Below are 22626 nucleotides of genomic sequence, written 5' to 3' on the forward strand. Positions count from 1 at the left end.
ATGTCATTTCTGCATGATTTAGTTCCTGTCTTTTTTGTTTGTGGACGTGTGTCCGGATTTGCCTACATTTTAAAGACGAATTGTTCCCAGAAGGAACTTTGAAATCACCTAAATGGTGATCGGCAAATAGCCCCTACAAGGAAGTTAAAAGTAGAAAAATGTGTCTGTACTGTTTTGCTAATTATGAATGCAACATTTGTTGTTTTGTCTATATAGAGGTTCTTCTAATATTTCACAATGGTATATGAGCTATAAAGCAATGAGTTCATGATAAAGATCCTTCACTTTAAATTCATAAAGATTTCATCATCTGACGAACATAAATATTTAACATGAATGGGTTTGGCAGATCATGAGTAAATCAGTTTTCTAAGAGAGAATCATATCACATTTTGTAAAAAGTGAGAATATTATTGATCTTTTAATCAATATAAGCCTCTCAGTTTACTGGTTTTGTCCCTCCCTGTACGTCAATGCACCCAGATTCATAAATAGCAGTTAACTTCACATATAGTCACCCAGTGAAATCTTGTATGATAAAACATAATCTGAAAGGAGATTTGATGTAAACCATAGCACAGCGAAACAAATCAGTCTTAATTTAATTGTTGATTCTATTGCTTGTTTTATTGAAAATGTTTAGCTACAATATGTGGTTGAATTGCTTCAAGACTGCGTGGTTATACGGGACAGATTTATCAAATAATATACTGACATGGTTTTGCAACTCAAACAGATATGGTTTAGGCACTGTTAAGTTCTAAAATACAAGATGAATAGATAGTAGAAGTAGTTAGAAATTGTCAAGTCAGTTTTACAAGTCTGCTATCTAGTGGAATCTGGTAAGTACTACAATAGGAAAAACTTCCAATAAATGAAAGAAAAGTTATTAATTCCCTGTTTTATCATGAAGATCTAGGGTACAAAACTGCATACTAAAAGTAAAAATTGCATACAAAAAGTAAATGATAATAACAGATGATGTTATTTCAGAAATGAACTTCATATAGTTGAAAACCTGCAAAAAAATACTTAAAATGTGAACCAATGTCCTGCATATCTTTGGTTTGCACAAGATTATATTAGAAACATGAACTGTTTTTTTTTTGTGCTGCATGGTAACTACGTCCACCATGCTGTGTTGAATACATTTACTGTGCCTTTCAATCCGTCAAATCCAGCAACATGTAGTTTCGTCCCATTTCTGTCACAGTTTTTAAACAGCACAAGCTCCATTGCACCGATAGTGGTATTGCCTAAGGAAGTATCTCAACGTGTAGGGTAATGGCAAAGCATCAATGCCCTGATACGTTGTACAGCTACAGATGACCGCCCTGCACATGTGCTGCAGAGAGAACGGAAAGTTCCTAGGTAGAGGGCGAGAGAGAAGAGGCTCAAAAAACAGGCAGCTGGCAGGGTCACTGTAGTGCTTTAGTAGGCCCGTGACGCTGGAATCTCTGTACATGCAAGGGTCACGGCCATCAAAGCTAAAGCGCTTCCCGTTTTGCTCTATCCGAGCGTGGAGGGAGCGGCTATAGCGCCTGAAGCTAACCGAGAAGAGGTATTCGTCCTGGGCAGAGTCTCGTAGCAGGAAGGTTCCTTCTGGTTGCCCTTCCAAAAGCTGCTCGGCTTCGAAACGATCGAGGACCCCCCAATAACAGGGGCTGTTGTTGATCTGAAGCAGATCTGGAACCAGGATGTAGTCAGTGTGGGCGCAGCACTGGGCGTCCCCATGTGCAAAAGACGGATCCCAGTCATCCAGACTAGAAGCCCCGGATGAGTTGATCTCCTCCCAGGAAATGAGCGCTGGAGGTGAGGAGGATAACAAGGGACCCTTGGGTTCGGTTTCGATGCTTAAAGCGGGTTTGGTGTGAGCGCCGTGTCTCTTGATCAGATGCCAACACTGAGCCAGTTCAGATTTCGGAGAGAACGGACACTTGTCCTCCATGAGCTCGGACACATGAATCTTCCGTTTGGACCAAAGGAGGACAGAGAACGGGCGCGAGGACCCGGACTGGTGATGGTGGTGGTGGTTGCGAAGAGGAAGGCACTGGCCGACGGCATCCTGAAACTTCTGCCTCAGGGAACGACGGGACAGACCTTTCCTGCAAGGAGAGTCTGAATCTGGTTCTCCAGGGATCGTGCAGCTGCACTTTCGCTCTCGACGTCTCCGAGGACAAGAGGCAGAGCGTACGCCCTGGTCGTCTGTTCCTTCCCCATCTTCCCCTCTGGGCGCTGTCTCATGGCGTGACCCTCGGGAGCGTTTTTTAATACTGCGGATGTAACTATCAGCACTCCAGCTCCGCAGGTTCTTGGGACGTGTGTCCGAGTTTTTGGGCTTCCTCTCTGACATTGTTGCAGGGCCTTTTCAGAAAAGTGCTGCACAGAATTTGAAAATCAATTACGATTGGCAAATAAAAATATGAGGAATAATAGTACTGCTACTACTACAAGGCTAATAATCTAATTTAAGGTTTCCATACTGAAAGGCATAAAATATTACAAAATTAATGAATGCACTGTATATTGATGGACAGACACAGACTATTCATATCCAATTACAGTTCCAAATAACTTTTTTGTGGTGAGTTATCAGGAAATAAACAGGATTCTATTTACAAATATAAAAATACTTCAAATAATATACTTAAAATAATAGACATTTTTATATATATTTTTTTTTTATTTAGTTAAAAACTATTTTACATTTAATAACTAAAATTAAATAAATAAAATATTTAGGAAATTAAATTTTATTAAAAATGTAATATTTATATATATATATATACTACACACACACACAAAAAAAATACATATATATATATATATACACACACATATATATATATATATATATATATATATATATATATATATATATATATATATATATACATACATACATGCAATTATTATGCAATTATATATATTTTTTATATATCATATACATTTTATAAAATAAAAAAATTACATATTTTGGAAAACTGTAATGGGCACTGTGAAGCAGTTTAGGTCTACATAGTTTTATAATTATCAGGATATCTGTTATTTTATATATAAATCTACATATAACAACTATATACAAGTAACAGACGCACATACAACTAATAACTGAAAACTTTAAACTAGTATCTTTATGAAAAAAAAAAAACCAATCAAATCCTACCTTCAGAATAAAATGCAGGATGGAAAATCTTACGTCCTCACAGAGGAGTGATGAATTTCTCCATGCCTGAAGTTCGTGCAGTGAGAGCTCGGCATGAACTGAAGGGAGGAAGCGCATCCCTCCTATTTAAAACCTCTCAAGTATCAATTCCTCAGAGGAATACTTGCCCTTCACTGGACGGAAGAGGTACTTTTGTCAATGGACAGTTAACCTAACACATACAACGATGAATATGCTGTCCTGAAGAAATGACATTGAGAATTTTAAATGAGTAGGCAATAGGATGTATAATCAATATCAGTTTTAAACTATATATATGTATGTTATACCTGCTATATTATTATAGGCAGTTTTACTTGCAAAAACATGTCTATCTCTTAAATAAGCCACAAGCCCACAACATTCAAATCTTTTTAAATGTATTAGTTTTTAGCATGAACTTTGACTGACCATCAATGAATCAATGAGCTAAATGTAATTAGTCAATAATAATGGACGTCTATTTACGAGAGCAACCTTGTTAGGAAGGAAATGGGAAATTTCCTAACAGACACTGAGAGCTCTACTTCATTGATTTATTGATTGATATGTGCCCTGCTTTAATTTGGGAACATCCGGCAAACATTTGCCTGGCGTAAAAGCAATTTTTGACACCCATTTCAGATGGTGGTCAGGCCAGGGGTCCACATCCACCCAGAAAGTATCAAATATCAAGAGTAATATCAGAGGCATGCAGTTCCGGCCTGCTAAATGGATTACAAAATAAATTCAATAATTCATTATGGCTGTGAAGTCATTAGATGATATCATTCCCAAATATTAAAATATGTTACTCTCTTTTGTTTAATATCACAGGCAGGCCACTGTATAGCAATGAATTATTCAGCAGAGCATCCTGTGCATCTTGTTTTCATAAATTTTCACTCTCTCTTTTTCACTCTACACACAAATGTGTGAGGCATGCAGGACAGCATGCAAGAAACTGAGTGATGAATTCTCTTGCGATCTGTTAAAAGAGGTTGATCGGATCAATGTGTAGAGGCTCTTCATATCTGACAAATGTAAGAACAAGGAAGAACTGTTATGCGTTCGGTCTTTTCCCTTCTTGTTGTAGAACTTAAAAAATAAAGGCAACATTTTGCATGTATTTTTACAGTGTGAGTAAATGTTATGAAAGTATTTTTTGTGAATGTTATGACAATATTTGTTCAGTCTTAAGGGATAAATAAAAACTTCTAATGAGAATTATAAATGTTGAAATAAACTAAAATAAACAAGTTTAAGTACTAAAATGACTAAAACTGAAATAAAAAATATTACAAAACAAAAATATATTAAAAAAGAAATACAAATGAAATACTATTATAGAATTGAAAAAATACTAAAAGACAACATTGCCACAAACAAAGGATGATAACGATAACGATAAATATATAGTTTTAAAAATCGTTTCAAATATAAAAGAGTAACAGAGTCAACACCACAACTACAACGAAAAGGGCACAGAGAAACAAACGTTGGTGAGGATGCCAATATGGACCTAGTTTTCGTTAAAGTTATCTAGTTATTCTTTCGTTATAATTATCGTTCCAGGTTTGAAAGTGTCGGAACAATCACCTAACTTATCATTTAAAGTAATCACAATACTAATAGGTTACACAAGATGACAACAAAATAGCCCGGAAAACTGTTAAACAATACAACCATAATTATTCATGCCCCAATGCATGCTGGGAAGCGGATGGAAAGGACTACAAAACCATTTGTAGGCCCATTTGAGCAAAAAAATAAAATAAAATAAACTTACTGATAAGAAGTTTATCTGCCGTCGATGGCTTGACCTAAAAAACACACAAACAAACAAAACAGTGTGTTAGAATAAAAGGCTTTAACTACTTTTAATTATCATTATCAAAATGTATTCTTATAGCGAATTTTGAATCATCATTTGGTGAGCAGCATCATGTATTCCCCTCTAACCTTTCCTTCCCCATGAATTACTAGAATTTTACTGCTTCTATCAAATACTTGGACTAAATTTGGATTCCCACCAGACCGCACAATGCAGAAGTGAAGCATGTTTAGCTGGAAGAAGTAACGGGATCAGACAACTGGGAGAACAAGCTCCTGTATCACACATGTGCACAAATCTGTCCTCTTTATCTGTATCCTATAGTGAAAAATCATCTTCCTCCACAAAGAGGACAGTAACTCAGTATGCCCATTAACATGGCACAGTTTATCAAAGAGAGGGAACCTTGCCAAGCAAGTCTCAGATATGCCAGCTATTACTGTGCTATCGATCTGATGCACAGCAGAGCAACCATGGACATCATGAATTTTTCATTTGATTGCGTTGTCAAACTGTAAGACAAAAGCCATACAAGCCTTACTCTCGTTTTATGAGCACTTTTTTTCAGTGTACAGTCTTAACACCTCCCCCAAGACTTGTTTATGGTAATAAGGAAGTTTAAGGCTCTCAGCAAAAGACTCCTGCAGTCATTATGATTCCATTGTCTGCACCGGTTCACAACATGTCTGGCCGATAATATCGCATGACCATCATTCAAGTGTAGATGCTACTGATGTTGCTTCAGAACGGTGGCTCTTTGAGTGATGGAAAGTCTGTAATTAAATCAGCGGGAAGTCTCTGGCTCCATGGCTCTAGTGTTCATGTTCTCTCCATTGATCTGTATCAGTATCTGGACGGCTTCTGTAACGGCTGTTGCAGTTGAGGTGCTCTGGGTGTCTGTGTTATGGGCTAGCAAGTGCTTTGAGAGAAATCAAATTGTCTGCTGTTATTTTAAAGCCAAAGTGTGTGATTTGTTAGTATTAAAATACTTTCTAATATGCAGATACAAAAAAGTAAAGCATTTGCCGATGGATTTGTCTCTTTGGCGCTATAAAACTTTGATGTATTTGTTTAGGCATTCCGACAAGCCCAAAATAGCAACACTGACTCAACCAGTGGCGTGAGTTTGAGGACAGGATTATCTACTTGACCGACCAATAGCAGATGCCGATGCGTTTGGAAAGCCTGTTAAGACAAACATTGTTGGAACTTAAAAATAATAGAGATTTTTGCACTTTTGATTTGAACCAGTAAGCAATCACATAACAACACATTAAAAACATCCAATCAAAACAACACAGCAACTGCTTTGCATAAAAACTGATTAAAGTCGGCATGAAATGGAAAGTTGTTTTTCTTCCCTATTGTGACGAATATCTGAGCGAAATGGCTTCTCGAACAAGAATTCTTTTGGGATTTTGTCCATTGGGAATTGGTTGGTTGGTTGTGGTTTGCTATTGGTCGATCTTGTGTGAGTGACAGGTTATCCCGACCTTAAGCTGAAAAACACATAATCAGAGAAAAGAAGAGATGTCTCTGCAAGAGGGAGGGGAAGTTGTTTTGATTAAAGATTACGAGGGCACATCAATTAATTTTTTTTTATTATTTCGTGCACAGATAAATAATTTATAATGCATCCTATTCAACATTCCATTAAAAGCAAGAATTGTCCATTTTTATTTCAAGGTTACTTTTGCACTTTTACAAATGCATTAAATTGCTAACCAGGGTCTTTTTTGTCTACTGAATTAGTTTGAGATCAATTTTGGGGACATAATATAATTCTCTAATTAATCTTGTTCTCTGAGTTTCATCAGAAGTTTGTCCATAAACATTGCATTTTACTCATATGGTCATATGACACGAGTGAACAGAAAATTCTGGAAACACTTTAGTTTAGGGTCACTAGTTGCTTATTAGCATGCATATTCTTTGGATACTGGCTGTTTATTAGTTCTTATAAAGCACATATTAATGCTTTATTCTGCATGACCATATTCTACATCCTACCCAATACCTAAACTTAAAAACTACCTTACTAACTATTAATAAGCAGTAATTAGGAGTTTATTGAAGCAAAGGTCATTCACTGTAAACCGGAACGCTCAAAATAATTAATTGGTTGAGTAGGGCCAACTTAAATTATACAAATTAGTTCAATCAAATTAACTTTTATGAGTATTTAGAACTTTCTTTTCTTTTGAGTTCACAAAACTTATACATTTTAATTACGTTGAATTGTTTTGAGTTCTATGAACTTGTTTCTTTTAACTTAGACAAACTTAAATTTTACTGAAACTGGGGTGGGATCTCTATTCCCCAGCATGCTTTGCCATGACACTTAAAAGGGAGAGTAAATGCTAAAATTGTACCAGATTAATGTTAAGTGGGAGATTTAGTAATGTTTAATGTTTTGTTTTGCTATAGTTTAGAAAAGTTTCTGGTATTTTGGTTTTTGGGGGATTACCACCATTGTGACGAGTGGAGCATGAGCTTAAATAGTTGGTGAATAGTGAGAATTGTACCCTAATCTAAGGTGTGACCAAAACAACTATATGATTTACAAATATAGAATCATAAATTATTTTATGTACACACATTAAATAGGGCGACAATGTTACATTGTTCTGTTTTAATAAATCATGTACATTAAAATATGTTAGGCCAATATTTGCGGTCTCATTTTTTCGGCCATGTACAGGCATTAAAGACAAACAGACTGTATTTCAATGATTTGTATCTCACTCAATGTAATGATCCATGGTATAGTCATGTGAACTAGTATATCAGCTTTCTGCAGGCATTTTGTGTGCTCTCAGCCTCCCTATTTCCCGCAAGGTTCATTCAATACCTGCTGTCTCTCGGCTTCCCTTTTCATGCAAGTTATTGAGCTTATTAAGTATGCCTGCAGCATTTTTAAGCAGTAATTGGAGACGCATTATGGAATCACTGTTGTCACAAGTGCTTTGTCTATATGTACCATCATTATTTCATTAAATGTGTGCACCTTATTGACAAGCCACACCATTAAGCCTTATTTGCTCATTTCTTTGAAAAATAATTTTAAAATGTTCGATATGACATTGTTAGAATTGAGAAATGAAATGAAACTAGCAGAATGGTTGGTTTATATGTATTAAAATGTTTAAATATCCTTCATAAGGAATATTGAGGCAAATAATTAGAATTATTGACTGCTTTGTGGTCTGTTTTGATATTATACCTTATAGTGAAGGCACATGGAAGGATTTGCGATCAATGGTAGGTGTTTCCTTCTCAAATTTCTTGTTGGTCCTTTCAGTAGTTACATCCTACAGAATATATCTGCTTAAAAACATTTGAAAATATTATTAATAGTTATTTTTGTTTAGACACTTGAAAAAATCAATACGTGAAGGAAGAGAGATGAATTCCAGTAACTGGTGCTGATTCTTTCCATCTGACAGCCATTCAAAATTAGCTGTTGTATTCTGACTGGAATAATATTTACGGTATACAAGTAACAAATACATTGAAAATGTCATTATATTATAGCCAATATCACACAGTAAAGTGCATGTATTATATAACTTATCAGTTTGTCGCTGAGTCGATATGTATTAACCGTGAAGTATTTTGGCTTAACTTATTTAACGTTACCACAGTAATATTTGTAGGTGTTCGTTCGACCGTGGGTTACACGGTGGGTAACTAACGTTAATACATTGACAGACACCTTTTCATTTCAATTCATTTCAGTCTTGTCGAACCAGAAGGTGTCAGTTTTCATACTCAACACGTCTAAGATCACAGAACCAGTTTATAAACTTCACGTTTATCCTGCTAAACATCTTTTTCTTTCCCTAGAGTCCTAGACGGATATGAACGTCATTGCACCGCGCCCTCGTTCAACCCCGCGCCACGTCATATTCCACGCACGCAGACAGAGGGAGGAGGGGGTGAGACGCGCAGGTCCCGCCCTTTATCTGATCAGTATTTGCGATGATTGGTCAGATGTACTTGCAGCAAGTTTGCGATTGGACAATTGAGAAGTCGATTATCAACCGGACCAACCACAGCAAACAGTGATTGGGTGACAAGCGGGGCTCGTTAGAATACGTGTGGTGTAAAATAATAACGCAGGAGGAAGTGTATGTCATGCTGGAACATTGAGGATCACTGTTACTGGAATCGAGGTGCCAGGATTCATTCAAACATTTTAGAAAAGCAAAAGCTGTCAATATCCGAATGTCTCCGTAAGTAAATGACAAATCGAGCTCAGATACACGAATCTAAAGCCGTTTGATCGCGAGCTCTTTTATCATTTAATTGAACATGGATGGTATTTTGGGATACAGATTGGGAACGTGGGATGATTTCGTCCCCAGAAAACAGTAGGTTTTTTTTTTTTTTTTTTTTAAATGAAAGACATATGGAATAAATCTGATCAGTTCCTGGACGTGGTATTATGTACTTTCTATTCTACACTGAATTGTGACCTTTGTCATAGGGGCTGCCATAAACTGCTTCCAGATAAAAAAAAAAAAAAAATTGTTCATTACTTGAAATATTGTCTTTTCTTGAAAATGCAGAGAACACAACTTAGACTACAGTCTTAAGGATGTTGTACAAGATGTCATACTTTGGATTTTTGGTTTGTAACAGGTGTAAAGTGTACCTGAAAACTATACTTGAGTAAAAGTTCAGGTACCTTACAGACAAAATGAAATGAAGTTACATGTGACCAATTCCCAAAAAAAGTCTTATTGGCCTGGTTTCATGGCTTAGATTAAACCAGGATTAGACATTAGTTTAATTAGGACATTTAAATAGCTTTTATAAACGTGCCTTAAAAAAAAATAAAAAAACATTACTCTTGTGCATCTTGAGACAAAACAATGGTACTGACATATTTTAAGATATCAGGGCAAGTTGCTTTCAGTTAAAACAGCTCAAACAGGCATTTTAGTCTGGGATTAGGTTTAAGATTTCTCTGTGAAACCGGGGGTTATAGTGTTTGATTTTAACAGTACTTAAGTATTGTACTCGAAATGAATGTAGGCTTAAAGATGATTAACACTGAACAAATAAGAGACATGCCAGTGAAAAACAAGAAACTGTTGATTTGTGAGGAGAGCAATCACATGTTTATTTTCTAAAATCGAAATAAAACTGAACACCTCAATATTGTAATAAATCAAGGTCGACACAACAGCCTCTTGCAGACTCTCAAGTTTCAGTTAAAGGTATAGTTCACTATGCCATCATTTAGGCTACTCACCTGGTCTGGATTTTTTAAAGGGATAGTTCACCTAAAAATGAAAATTCTGTTGTTTCAAACCTGTATGAATTTCTTTCTTCTGTTAAACACAAAAGAAGATATTTTGAAGAATGCCAGTAAGCAGACAGCTGATGGGCCCCATTGACTTCCATAGTTTTTTGTTTTTGTCCATACTATGTACCGTAAGTCAATGGCTACCATTCATTGTTTGATGGCCAACACTCTTCAAAATATCTTCTTTTGTGTTCAGCAGAAGAAAGAAACTCATACAGGTTTCGAACAACTTCAGGGTGAGTAAATGATGACAGAATTTTCATTTTTAGGTGAACTAAGCCTTCAAGTACAGTAACTAATTATATTTACTCAAATACTTTACACAACACACTTCTAAAAGAAAGATCAAGATAAGGTATCTCATTATCATTGAGATACTATCATAGTTTTGATTAATGATTTTAATGAGTGTTTATTTTTATATTTTCCGTTTTAATTTTAAAGTTTTTTTTTTTAGTGTTTTGGTTATATTTATTTATAGTTTCATTTTAATTATTTTAGTTCAAGTTCAAATAATGAGAATTGTTTCCTTTGGGAACTAGCTGAAACAAATCTTATTTTATTGACTATGATATTGATTTATTTAAATGACTATTTTAGTGAACGTTATTTAAAAAGTAACACAAATTTATTTATGGTTATAGTTAACTCTAATAGTCTAGCGTGTCTTGTATTTTATTGCAAAAAGTCTGATGATTTCATGCACAGGCACCTGCAGCTGTACACAAGTTTGACTTTGAATTGTAAATGTTTGGATGGTCAAAGTCCAAATAAAATGTTACCAGTAACACATTTATTGACAGGGTGTCCTGATCCGTGATACATTTGTCTAACATGTTATTTTATTATAGGGCGTCTGGAATGTTGCTGGACGAGACGCCCCTGTTTGATCCTTCTCTACTCCAAGAGCTGGACTGGAGCAGCAACACCGTCTCCTTCTCGCCTCCCATTTCTCCGTCTCAGCCTGGAGAAGGTCTGGTCCTCCGTCCTCTCTGTACTGCTGACCTAGACAGAGGTACTGATACTGGTCTGCCCACTCACTTTTAATACTTTAGCGCAAACAATCATGTTATATGTTTGTCTTTATGCCTTTTTTAGGCTTCTACAAGGTCTTATCACAGCTCACGGTGGCTGGGGATGTCACAGAAGAACAGTTCAAAGGTTCTGCAAGTTCCTAACTCAAAACATCTCACAGTTCTTCATATAGACCTTATGTGCCAGAGAAACAAGCGTGCAGCCATCTTTTTTTTGTGTGTGTGTGTTTGAACTTCGAAGAGTAATTAGTTGGTGAAATGCATTTACTTATTGTAGAGTTAACAAAAGTTATCATGAGCATTGTAATGTTTGAAGAGGATATCATACCAAATGTCAGCAGAACGGGAAGATTTTAAAATGAGTGGTTCATTCATAAATCCGTAAGATCTTACCTTCATACTGTAGGAATACAAACCGGAAGACAGAACACAACGAGCGCAGCCCTGAAAAGAGGGCGGGGCTACATAAGGTCTATATGTTTTTTTTTAAATAAACGATAAAAAAAACTCACTTTTTAAAAAAAATTTCAGCAAATTTTGAACATATGAAGAAATCTGGAGACTATTATGTCATAGTGGTGGAAGACACGAATCTTGGACAAATTGTTGCCACAGCAACACTTATCATAGAGCACAAATTCATCCACGCTTGTGCAAAGGTACTTTAATACATTTTAAATCTGTATTTTCAGAGTGCATATATTCATAGAACACGTAATATAATTTAGTTTTTTTTGTCCTGGCAGAGGGGGCGTGTGGAAGAAGTGGTTGTGAGTGATGTGTGCAGAGGAAAACAGCTGGGAAAACTGTGAGTTTGGGTTTTAAAAACACTTTTACAACAATAATTGTGCATGATTAAGGAATACTGTATTTTCTTTCAACGCATCTGTATCAAAAGTGAATGTTTGAATATCGTATTTTGTTTGTTTTGTAGGTTGGTATCAACATTGACTCTCCTCAGCAAAAAATTGCAGTGCTACAAAGTAACACTGGAGTGTGCGCCGAAAAATGTGGAATTTTATAAAAAGTTTGGCTACTCCTCTTCAGATGAGGCTTACATGCAGTGCCGGTTCTTTGACTGAATCCAAAAGAATCTCGAACATCACAGAATGTTTGCTTTAGAACTCTTGATCTCTTCTATTCTCTGAGAATCTTAGATCAGACTACCTCCAAGTTTTCACTTTTAGCCAGCAAAAAATAAACTTGATCATTTGGTGACGAGTAACGATAACAAAATATTGTGAAAGAAGCATTTTGAATTCACTACAAGACAAGAGCATATTCATGAACGTTCTTTCTAAAAGTCAACATCCAGCACTTGCAGAGAAAGCTGTAGAAATCAGATCTGATCATATACGGACTATGTGGTTTACACTGTGTTCTGTTTTGTTTTAAAGGAGAAGGGCTTATGTACTTGAATATTTTCTAATGTAAAGATTTCTATACATGTTTTTTTTTTTTTTTGTTAGAGGGAAAGCATTTTTAATTCCAGAAACTGTTTCAAACAATTTACAAAACTGTTTAAGGCATATTTCCCTCTTTTACTTCATGTTAATGCTGTGGTTTGTGCTTTATGCTTAAAAAAAAAAAAAACCAAAACTCAAATCAAAGTTTTCATGCAAGGAGCGAGTCCGGTATCTATTTTATCTTATTTCAGTTTCTCTTGCAGGTACTCATCTTCAATGTAGAGATCATTAATATAAAAAAATGGTTTACATTTATTTATTATGCTCATGCATTTTCTCAGTTTTGGCTCATCTTAGCCACTGGTGATGCTGAATCATTAGTTGTGTCAAACCTAGTTGAAGGAAAATAAATTATTTTGAAATATATCCTGATGTAATGAAAGCACATCTTTGTACGCTATGCCTTTATTTTTGTACTTGCACTAAAAGCCGACAAATAAAGGGCATCTAAATACTTTGTCATCTGTCAGTCAACAACTAAATAAGTAGCAGTGATGTTATATTTCCTTTTATAACCGTTACATTTTATAATTGATGTAAAACCATTGAATGACAAGTGGGTGAAGGGTTAGAAACAATAAAATATGAAGTTCATATTGTATTTCAATGAAGTTGGATTATCATTTGAAATCTATCCACACCCAACATTTCTATCATAAGCAGTCACATATCTTTCCACCAGGGAATGATAACATTGAAAACACATGGTGTAAGTAGCCATCTTTTATTGAGCAGTGGGATGTTAATTCTATGGCAAAACGTATTTCCTTATTCATTCCTTACATGACGACTGATTCATCCTACCATTTCACTTCTATGGCAGTGAGTCGCATTCCTCTGATACCCCCTCACCCCAACCCAAATCTGTCCATAAACATAACAGTAATTCAAGTATCAAAAGTGCATTATTGCAATACTGTCCCGCTGCAAATGCAAAATGCTTTAAATACTATAAAACTGCAAAAAATTTCAGTGCATACAGCTCAAAAAGGAAAAAGAAAAAAAAATATCAAACCATCCCCAGCTCCAGCTCCAAGGGTCACGAGGAGCAGTCTCTCCCTCCCAACCTCTGTACAAATATTTACATTTTTAATCCCAATAAAAATGTAAAAAGAAAAAAGTCCACTGTGGTAAAGCACTTTTTTAGTAAAGCCTATCCATTTTGTGCTGCTGTAACTTGCATACTCCCAAAATCTTCATCCTCTTCTAGTGTTCGCTTTAGGCTTCCTGTAGAAAAAAAAAAAAAAAAAGAAATCAGCCACAGTCACAGTGTGAACAAATGCATTTAAGAATAATGTAGTTTCATATATTACTAATATGTACAATTTAATAGAGCTGTGGAATATAATTGGGTCATTCTGTGTCAAATCAACTGGCTCAATTTTTTGATTTTGTTAATATTTTTAGAAAGATGGCAGCATCATAATTTTTTTGTTACACAGAGATTGGTAGGTCTATTGGTTAAATCTTGGTCAATTGTACACATTTTCAGTGGTCAAAAACCGAATGTGGGTCACTTTGCAAACAGTTGATTTTTTTTTTCTTAACAACAAATAATGTTGAAACTAGAAAACTACCATCAATCTATCTAATCACAAATTGTATAGAACATACCTGTCTGAGTTCCAAAAACATTCTTCTTTCAAAGTTTGCGTGCCTGTCATTCAAAAAGTATTAAAGATATCTCAATATGATTTTAGATTCTGGTTCTTAAACTTTTCTTTTAAAATCTTCATTTTTAAGATCCTTTATGGTTCAATCCCATAGATATGGGGATCTCAATGCGGCTCCATGTTGAATTTGTTGTATTTTTCACAGTTCAATGGTCAAAGACCAAATGTAGTTTACTTTGCAAACAGCTGATACTTGTTGCATTTAAAGGGGAATGTCTGAAGAATAAGTAATGTTGAAACTAGAAATGTGTCTTGTTCCCCTCTATCAAAACAATTGCATACAACACACCACTCTGAGTTCCAAAAATCCATTGAAAATGTAAGGCACATTAACTTGCTCTCAAAAAAAGATTTTTAAAAAAAATATTATACTGAAAAGAATATTGTTAATTTAAACAGCTTCTGAAGCTACCAAGAGTTAAAATACGCAGCGATCCCAATATCTCTGGGATTGAACCATATAGGGCCTTAAAAATTAAGATTCCAAAAGAAAAGTTTCAAATGAATAAGAATCTAAAATTATATTAAGATGTCTTTAACACTTTTTAAGCTACAGACATGTAAACTTAAAGTTTTAATTTTTGACACTCTTTCCTTAAGAGGGAAATAAGACGCATTTCTTGTTTCAGTATTATTTGTTCTTCAGACTTTCCTCTTTAATCACAATAAGTATCAGCTATTTGAAAAGTTACCCACATTTGGTTTTTGACTGCTGAAAATGGGTAAAATTCAACAATTTGAACATGCAGTCACATTGGGATCCCAATATCTATGTGATTGAACCCTATAGAGCTGGTAAGTCCCGCCCCTTCCGCTAACCCCACTGGACCTCTAGGTTGAAAAACCGTCAATGCAAGTGAATGGGAGAAAATAATTATTTTCTGGTCCCGTTTGAATTTTGCCATGAATGTGAACATATGTTGTCTGTGAATTTTTTATATAATTTTTCGTGTAAAGAATGCTACAATTTAGTGGGTAGAAGTTTGATACGGTTAGACTTTGTGTGAGAGCACTTTGTGGACTACAACTCTTCGCTGCTTTCAACGCGTTTGAAACGTCACCACCACTCGCACACGGACACTAGCTCACGGATCCCGCTAAACATGGCTGTGTCTTTGGTGCACTTCACCGCCTTCTTTCAGAGAGAGGACAAAATCGTTGAGGTTGGCGAAAACCACGGGCAAGTCAACATTATGGGGTGACGTCACATAGGCGACATGTAGTCTTTCTCGTTATGTCTTTTCCACAACTGCTAGCCGAAGAATCATACCATATACTGTCAAACTCGTAACATGAAAAATTATATAAAAAAATTCACAGACAACATATGTTCACATTCATGGCACAATTCAAACGGGACCAGAAAATAATTATTTTCTCCCATTCACTTGCATTGACGATTTTTCAACCTAGAGGTCCAGTGGGGTTTTACGGATGGGCGGGACTTACCAGCTCTATAGGACCTTAAATATGAAGAGACCAAAAGTAAAGTTTATTACGAATTAGAATCTAGAAGGATATTGAGATCTCTTTAATACTTTTAGAGTTACATGCATGCAAACTTTGAAAAAACAATATTTATGGCACTCAGACAGGTATATTCTATGCAGTTGTGTTAAAGTCCCCCTGTAGTCAGTCATTTTATCCTTTAAAACTCATCCTTGATCACCAAAAAGACACATTTAAAAAAATTCTTGAAAAAAAAAAATCCGTCATGACTTAAAATAGCTTGAATGTAACTACACCCTTGCCTCATTTAGTATATGCGGTTCTATGAATATGCTAATTAGCCCCGCCTCCACTCACACCAGCTCAGAGATCCACCCATTGACGTGATTGGTTACAAGGTAGTTTGTGACGTCACAACACCAGCGATTTCAAACCACGTTTTAGAGACGGTCTTTGGTTCACTGCAGTTTTAAGGAGAAAATACTCTGCAATGGTGTCGACTTATGAATTTGCACACGGTTTGTCTTAAAGCATATTAAAAACACCACATAGACCTATAAACAACATTGAAAGCTTGATTTACACCACAGGGTAAACGAGATACATTTCTACAAAAATACGAGATACATTTCTAGTTTCAACATTATTTGTTGTTCAGATATTCCGCTTTAAAAAAAAAAAAAAAATCAACTGTACGCAAAGTGACCCACATTTGGTTTTTGGCCACTGAAAATGTGTGCAATTGACCAATTTACTCATGGAGCCACATTAAGATCTCCATATCTCTGGCATTGTACCATATAGGGCCTTTAAAATGAAGATCCCAAAATAAATGTTTATTAAGAACCAGAATCTAAAAGGATATTAAGATATATATTTTAATGTTTTAATACTTCTTGAGTTACAGGCATACAAACTTGGGGCAAAAAAAAACTAGAAATGCTTTTTCCCATTTTTGAACTTTCACTGTTGGCATATAATGCAAAAAAGATTGCTAAAATAAACAGATTTAACTAACAGACCTACTAATCTCTGCGTAAAAATAAAATGATGCCATCTTTCTTAAGTCATTTTCTCCCCCCTATAATTTGGCTCCAAATCTCAGGTGAAAATGTAATTTTGTACTGTAAATGTACTGTTTTATTGCAAGTACCAGTAATATTTTTTTTTAGTAATATATGTAAAAAGTTGCGTATATCACTTGCTTTTGACTGAATCCTTTTTGTATCTTTAATAACAATCTAGTTATTTGTAATAAAATTTCTAAAGATTGATTATTTGTTACGTTTGATTATTCAATTTCTTATTTCTTGAATGTTTCTGTTAAATACATCTAAAATGAAAAAAGTACTGTTAATTTAATTTGTTTCTTATATTGTATTTGTTCAACTGTTTATTTCCATCTTTGTTCTTATTTTTAATAAGAATAAAATAAAAATAACTTTTTTGTGATTATTAATAATAAAAGAATTGGAGTAAAAGATGCATTATGATGCATCAAGAATCATGTTATAATCAAATAGCTACCCTCTAAATCGTAATCAAATTGAATCACGAGGCAATTAAAGATTCAGACCTCTACAAATTGCACATCTCAAGTCTTATAGTACAATAGACCATATAATGTATCATCACCACAGATTTTTATTTAGCAAATGTTTTCATCTGAAGTGACTAACGAATGAGTCACTACTAACAACCATTAATCAAATGAAGCCAACAACAAAAACAGAGTCAGAATGCAAAAAAATTGACAATACACAATAAAAGAACAAGATAGAAAATTCTGCACTATTTCATTAAAAAAGTAAGCACTAAAGGTATATTTAGTAAAAATCAATCATTGTAAATGCTACTAATGAATTTAGGCATTGCAACATTATAATGCACAGTATGAAAAACGAATATTCATTTTGAAAATTGCCAAACAGTATTAGTGTTTTTAAGGATTAGGTTTAAGTGTTAGATTATGGAAAAGGTAATCTAAATGAGCATATACAAATAAAAATCCAATATTGATATTTAAAAAAAAAAAGCATCAGCTAATGACTGATACGCAGTCCCTCCAGGATTTCGTGGGACTTTTTCCTGATTTTTGCGGCGTAAAATGACAGCAAAATTTTTTTTTAAAAGTTTTTCAGTCTCAACATGTTAATTGCTTTTCTGACCTCAAGAACCATTGGGCTCTGTCATTTCTAAAAGGAGAACACTGATAATAAATGAAAAATATAATTTCAACATTTTATTTCAAATGTAACACCAAACAGTCTACTTACGCCAAAAGAGTAACCCGTGACACATGTATGATGTAGGATGTAGGAGTAGAGTAAGCTTTGACGCCTCTCGCGGTTCAAACAAACAGGGCTGGGAAACCGCGTTCGTCATTACGTTGTGCGTCAAGTTCAAGAGTTACTCTTTTAGTATAAGTTGACTTGCGTACGGCCGTCTGTCGGAAGCTAGTTATTTTATTCGATAAAGTTTTAAATATGGATATTTTTCTTACACAAACGCATCGCTTCACTTCAGATGGCCTTTATTAACCCCCCCCCCCCAGAGCCGTTTCGAGCACTTTTATCATGGATGGATGCGCTTTGATGGATTTCCAAAAATAATATACCCACTGGCTCCCATTATAATGCTTAGAAGAGCCAGGACATTTTTTAATATAACTCTGATTGTATTCGTCTGAAAGAAGAATGTCATATTCACCTAGGATGGCATCAGGGTGAGTAAATCATGGGCTAATTTTCTTTTTTGGGGGGAACTATCCCTTTAAGTATTCTGGAAACCGCTATATTACTGCTGCTCACCTACTGTCAGAGAGGGAATTTACATTTTCATTCAGCGTGTCCTTCACTCATTCCATCTTGCTCCTCGTCCATTTTGGGGTTGTCACAGAGTACGCGAGACACTTTTATGCAGTATACAAGCACTGTTGATAAACTGAACCGATTGATGGAACAATGTCACTCAGAGCATGTGTGTGTGTGTGTGTATGAGAGAGAGAGAGAGAATGGATGCTTTCAGCGCGAGCAGGGTTGCGGTGGTTGACTGACTGGTAGTGACAGATGCATTGCCGTAGCAACGGCACAAAAAGAAGTTTAGCGGTTTAACACATGTAGCCTACTTCGTAGTGGGCTTTGGCTGAATGTGCACTATGATGACGTCACACAACGTGTCTAGGCCAAAAATCTGCGGGAGATCTGTGGCAATTTAGAAAAAAAAGAGTTTGCTTGATTTTGCATTCAATTCTGCGATCACAGAAATGCAAAAATCCAAGAGGGACTGGATACGGTACCGTTCTACTATGCATTACTAGTAGAAATAATTCAACTATTACAAACTGACTATGACCACTGGGCCATAAAATATTGTTCTCCTACCTGGCATCCCAGCTTGGATGGAGAAAGACCTGCCCAACTGAATGGGTGACATCATCTTGATGGTTAGCTTTGCAAGATATATTGCTTCATATTCCTTGATGAAAACAGAAAGAACATCCATTTATTATGCATGTATGTATATAAAACAGCTATAGCACTTAATGTTGAATGAATTATTAATGCTGAGATTACTTTAAAATCATACCTGTAGCTGATGAACAAAGCCAACATTGGGATTAATACAAAACCGTCTCTCCTGTACATGACTAAAGGCATCCCTGAAAAGATAATATATGACACAATTAGGGATGCACGATATATTGGCCACCATATCAGTATCTGCCGATAAATTCACATTTTTAACGTTATCGGCCCGATAAGAAAATGTGGCCGATATATTTAAGCCGATAAATAATGGATTATTTCCTTCAGCTGAGGCACTTCAGATGCACACTGTTCAACATGATGGTTTTGAATTGCTTGAAATATGATTGAAATCACTACAAAAAGGAAAATACAGTTAATTGCAACATGTGCAGGGCAAGTCTGTCATATAGGCTACATAAAATTATAAGGAGAGCATCATTATAATTGTGTGCTGGGATATGGATTTAATGGTGAGACTTGTTTTTGTAATCAGAAATAATTATATAAAATTTGGATTTAGATTTATCGGCCAATATATCAGTTATCGGCTTTCAAATATGAAGAATTATCGGTATTGGCCAAAATTTTCATATCGGTGCATCCACAATTGGCTTCAAGTCAAACTCGTATTATCACGTATTAATATTTTTGGAAATGAGTGAACTGTATCTCCAATAAATTCTATTACCTGTATTTTACACCAAATGTCTCCATAAGGTAGGCAATAACTAAGGCAGCGCTGAAAAAATAAATAAATAAATTAGATGTATTAAGTCAAATCAAACCACATCCCTAAAAGTGATTCTTTTAAAAATCCAAAAAGAGACAGTCAAAAGAAATTATTTTTATAAACATAAATAATAAAAAAAGATCATGAACCTTCTCGATATCCCTGCATTTCCATGAACAAGTACCTTTCCTGCAACACAAAAATGTGCAAGATGGATGAGAAAATCTAGTATTGAATGTATATTTAGTATAAAGTTTGTACTCGTATCAATGCTGCCATTACTACACAAGATTAATATGGAAAAACATTCATTACCCCCCGTCTCTAAACATCCATCAATAAATTCTTTAGTCTACAGAGAGAAAATCAGGTAATCATAATTAGACAAAAGTATCACACACCAAATAAAAAGCATTTATAACAAAATATATAAATAAAGGACAGCTTACCATTGGGAAATATCTAATTATATTTTCCACAGGGTTATCTGCTATATCTAAAACAAGGTACCTAGAAACAAAGAATTAAAGTAAATCAGCTGTTAGAAATAGTGGACCTTTATATTGAGTACAACTCGCATATGTGCATAGAACAAAGGACTACCAGAAATCGAAATACCTAAATTTATGGGGAAAGTTTGGCTTTATAAAGTTGGCCTCAATGTCTTGTCTGACACACACGACGTGAGTAATGCCCTGCTTCTCCAGCATTGAGAGCTGAAAGAGAGGATGAATTATTACAGGAAACCGGGCACAGATTATTTTCATCATGATGATGCATGAGAACAGATCATCTCTACAGTACCTTACTCTTCATAGCAGCTGAATAGGGCCCAAGAAACAAGCCTGGGAGGATTTCCTAAATCAGTGCATCAGATTTAGTTTTAGTAAAAGTGGAAAAAGTGATCATTTGATGAGAATGAGATATGAAACTGCATATTTTGAAATATACAAAAAATATATATTGAAGGTGCTGACAGTAAAGACACATAAGATAGCAAAAAACAAAAACATGCAAAAGTACTGGATGTTTGTACTAACAAAATAATATCCTGTACTGTATAAAAGCCATAACATACATAATGATATACAATCATGTGCAAAGTCTATTTTCATGATCACCTGCATCTCTCTTCTCATTGGATACGCCCAATCCTGCAGAAACGGGATTGCAAAATCAGATCATTAGTTATTAAAAGCATTCTCACAGTAACCAAAAAAAAAAACAGAAAAGGTATAACTATAAACACTGCACCACAAACTGCAGCCCAATACAGGAATAAAAATGATCATCATCTAACTACCAATAATCGGATTGACAGACATTTTTAAACAATGTTAACACTTTCTCACTTAATCGGTTTCTGTCAGGTTTATTGCTCAAGTTAGACCTAAATAAAGCATGGAAGCAAGAAGGCACTTGAAGTATGCATACAATAGGGATCATACACTTGCAATGCATTGGCCAAGTCTTTGTGTTTGCATAGAATATGCTTCCACAGAAGACTTTAATTATTTAGAAATGTACGTTTTATTAAGATTAAAGTTTAAAAAAAAATAGTATATTGCCAATTAAATGGGTTATTTTTTGTTGTAGTTGACTATAGGCTACTCAATATATTAGTCTCGTAATGGAGGTAAGTGACAAGTAATGTGATTGGTAGTGTCTAAACGTATAAATAAAGGGTAATACATTTCATTTATCGGATTATTCACACATTATTCAGCGTATCATAATAAATACTACCTAGGTCGTCATTTGTAATGAGATATGTTGCAGTATAGATGACTTTGATTTCTGAGTTGTTGTTATTCTTGTACACTGCCACTGAATGTACATGCTAACCGCTCACTGCAAAGAGTTAGTTAAAGAGCTATATTATCCATTAAAATGTCAGCACATACCTCTGTATTTTTTCATGCACTGACACGTACTAGTCAGACAGGCAATGCATTAAAACAGACATATTGAAAAGTGACTGTGAGCCAGCAGTTGTTAGCACTGCGCTAACGTTCATAACATACCAGCTGCTCTTCTTTGGCGGCGGGTAGGGACGGGAACTGGAGTTTATTCCCTTCGTCCATGCTGCGAGTGTTATTCCAGCTTTCAATACGTGCACGTCGCCTTTGATGGATTGAATATAAAGACGAACTAAGTGCAAATAAAGTAGAGTTTTTGGAGGAGCTCCGCGCTCACACACGCCATGCTGCTTCCACCGACGGCGGTCACGTGACACGCGAGGACCATACGTCGCAAAGGGGCGGTGTCGTGAATAAAATGTTAATCTGTTGACATCAAAAATATAATATATAAACATAAAATAGCCTAATAATACATTTCATAGTATAACAACAGGATAACAAATTTAATTTAATTATTTTTTATTTGATTTTGCCATTTCTTTTTCTATCG

General features: G+C 35.2%; 3 protein-coding genes across 4 annotated transcripts; 1 reads left to right on the forward strand and 2 right to left on the reverse strand.

Moving 5' to 3' along the window:
* Nucleotides 1-1060: 1060 nt before the first annotated feature.
* Nucleotides 1061-3237, reverse strand: socs4 (suppressor of cytokine signaling 4). Its single transcript, XM_079853706.1, has 2 exons — nucleotides 3167-3237; nucleotides 1061-2379 (listed from the first exon to the last, which is right to left on the reverse strand). The coding sequence occupies exon 2, from the start codon at nucleotides 2351-2353 to the stop codon at nucleotides 1217-1219; it is 1137 nt and encodes a 378-aa protein (XP_079709832.1). The 5' UTR covers nucleotides 2354-2379; nucleotides 3167-3237; the 3' UTR covers nucleotides 1061-1216.
* A 5860-nt stretch (nucleotides 3238-9097) lies between these two features.
* Nucleotides 9098-12730, forward strand: gnpnat1 (glucosamine-phosphate N-acetyltransferase 1). Of its 2 annotated transcripts, none has more exons than XM_079853708.1 (6): nucleotides 9098-9253; nucleotides 11184-11347; nucleotides 11431-11493; nucleotides 11898-12025; nucleotides 12113-12174; nucleotides 12301-12730. In XM_079853708.1, exons 1-6 carry the CDS (start codon nucleotides 9246-9248, stop codon nucleotides 12446-12448), a joined length of 573 nt encoding a protein of 190 aa, XP_079709834.1. In that variant the 5' UTR covers nucleotides 9098-9245; the 3' UTR covers nucleotides 12449-12730. The 2 variants fall into 2 exon arrangements, with proteins under 2 accessions (XP_079709834.1, XP_079709833.1); XM_079853707.1 differs by having other exon boundaries at nucleotides 9121-9391.
* Nucleotides 12731-13537: 807 nt separating this feature from the next.
* Nucleotides 13538-22482, reverse strand: styx (serine/threonine/tyrosine interacting protein). The gene is made up of 11 exons (XM_079853709.1): nucleotides 22239-22482; nucleotides 21336-21368; nucleotides 21019-21072; nucleotides 20833-20930; nucleotides 20664-20724; nucleotides 20530-20566; nucleotides 20364-20403; nucleotides 20173-20223; nucleotides 19543-19615; nucleotides 19338-19431; nucleotides 13538-14059 (listed from the first exon to the last, which is right to left on the reverse strand). Exons 1-11 carry the CDS (start codon nucleotides 22296-22298, stop codon nucleotides 13986-13988), a joined length of 675 nt encoding a protein of 224 aa, XP_079709835.1. The 5' UTR covers nucleotides 22299-22482; the 3' UTR covers nucleotides 13538-13985.
* Between the last annotated feature and the right edge of the window lie 144 nt (nucleotides 22483-22626).

The sequence above is a fragment of the Squalius cephalus genome (genome assembly GCF_949319135.1).
Source record: "Squalius cephalus genome assembly, chromosome: 20".
Classification (NCBI taxonomy): domain Eukaryota; kingdom Metazoa; phylum Chordata; class Actinopteri; order Cypriniformes; family Leuciscidae; genus Squalius; species Squalius cephalus.

What these genes read in the sequence shown, in the direction of transcription:
- styx (XM_079853709.1), bottom strand. Translation starts at nt 22,298, where the DNA reads ATGGACGAAGGGAATAAACTCCAGTTCCCGTCCCTACCCGCCGCCAAA. An exon ending in AATGCAGGGATATCGAGAAG is followed by an intron (nt 20,224 to 20,363) that starts GTTCATGATCTT and finishes TTATTTTTTCAG; the next exon opens with CGCTGCCTTAGTTATTGCCT. An exon ending in GCTTTGTTCATCAGCTACAG is followed by an intron (nt 19,432 to 19,542) that starts GTATGATTTTAA and finishes GTTTTCATCAAG; the next exon opens with GAATATGAAGCAATATATCT.
- socs4 (XM_079853706.1), bottom strand. Translation starts at nt 2,353, where the DNA reads ATGTCAGAGAGGAAGCCCAAAAACTCGGACACACGTCCCAAGAACCTG.
- gnpnat1 (XM_079853707.1), top strand. Translation starts at nt 9,333, where the DNA reads ATGGATGGTATTTTGGGATACAGATTGGGAACGTGGGATGATTTCGTC. An exon ending in GATTTCGTCCCCAGAAAACA is followed by an intron (nt 9,392 to 11,183) that starts GTAGGTTTTTTT and finishes ATTTTATTATAG; the next exon opens with GGCGTCTGGAATGTTGCTGG. An exon ending in GGAAAACAGCTGGGAAAACT is followed by an intron (nt 12,175 to 12,300) that starts GTGAGTTTGGGT and finishes TTTGTTTTGTAG; the next exon opens with GTTGGTATCAACATTGACTC.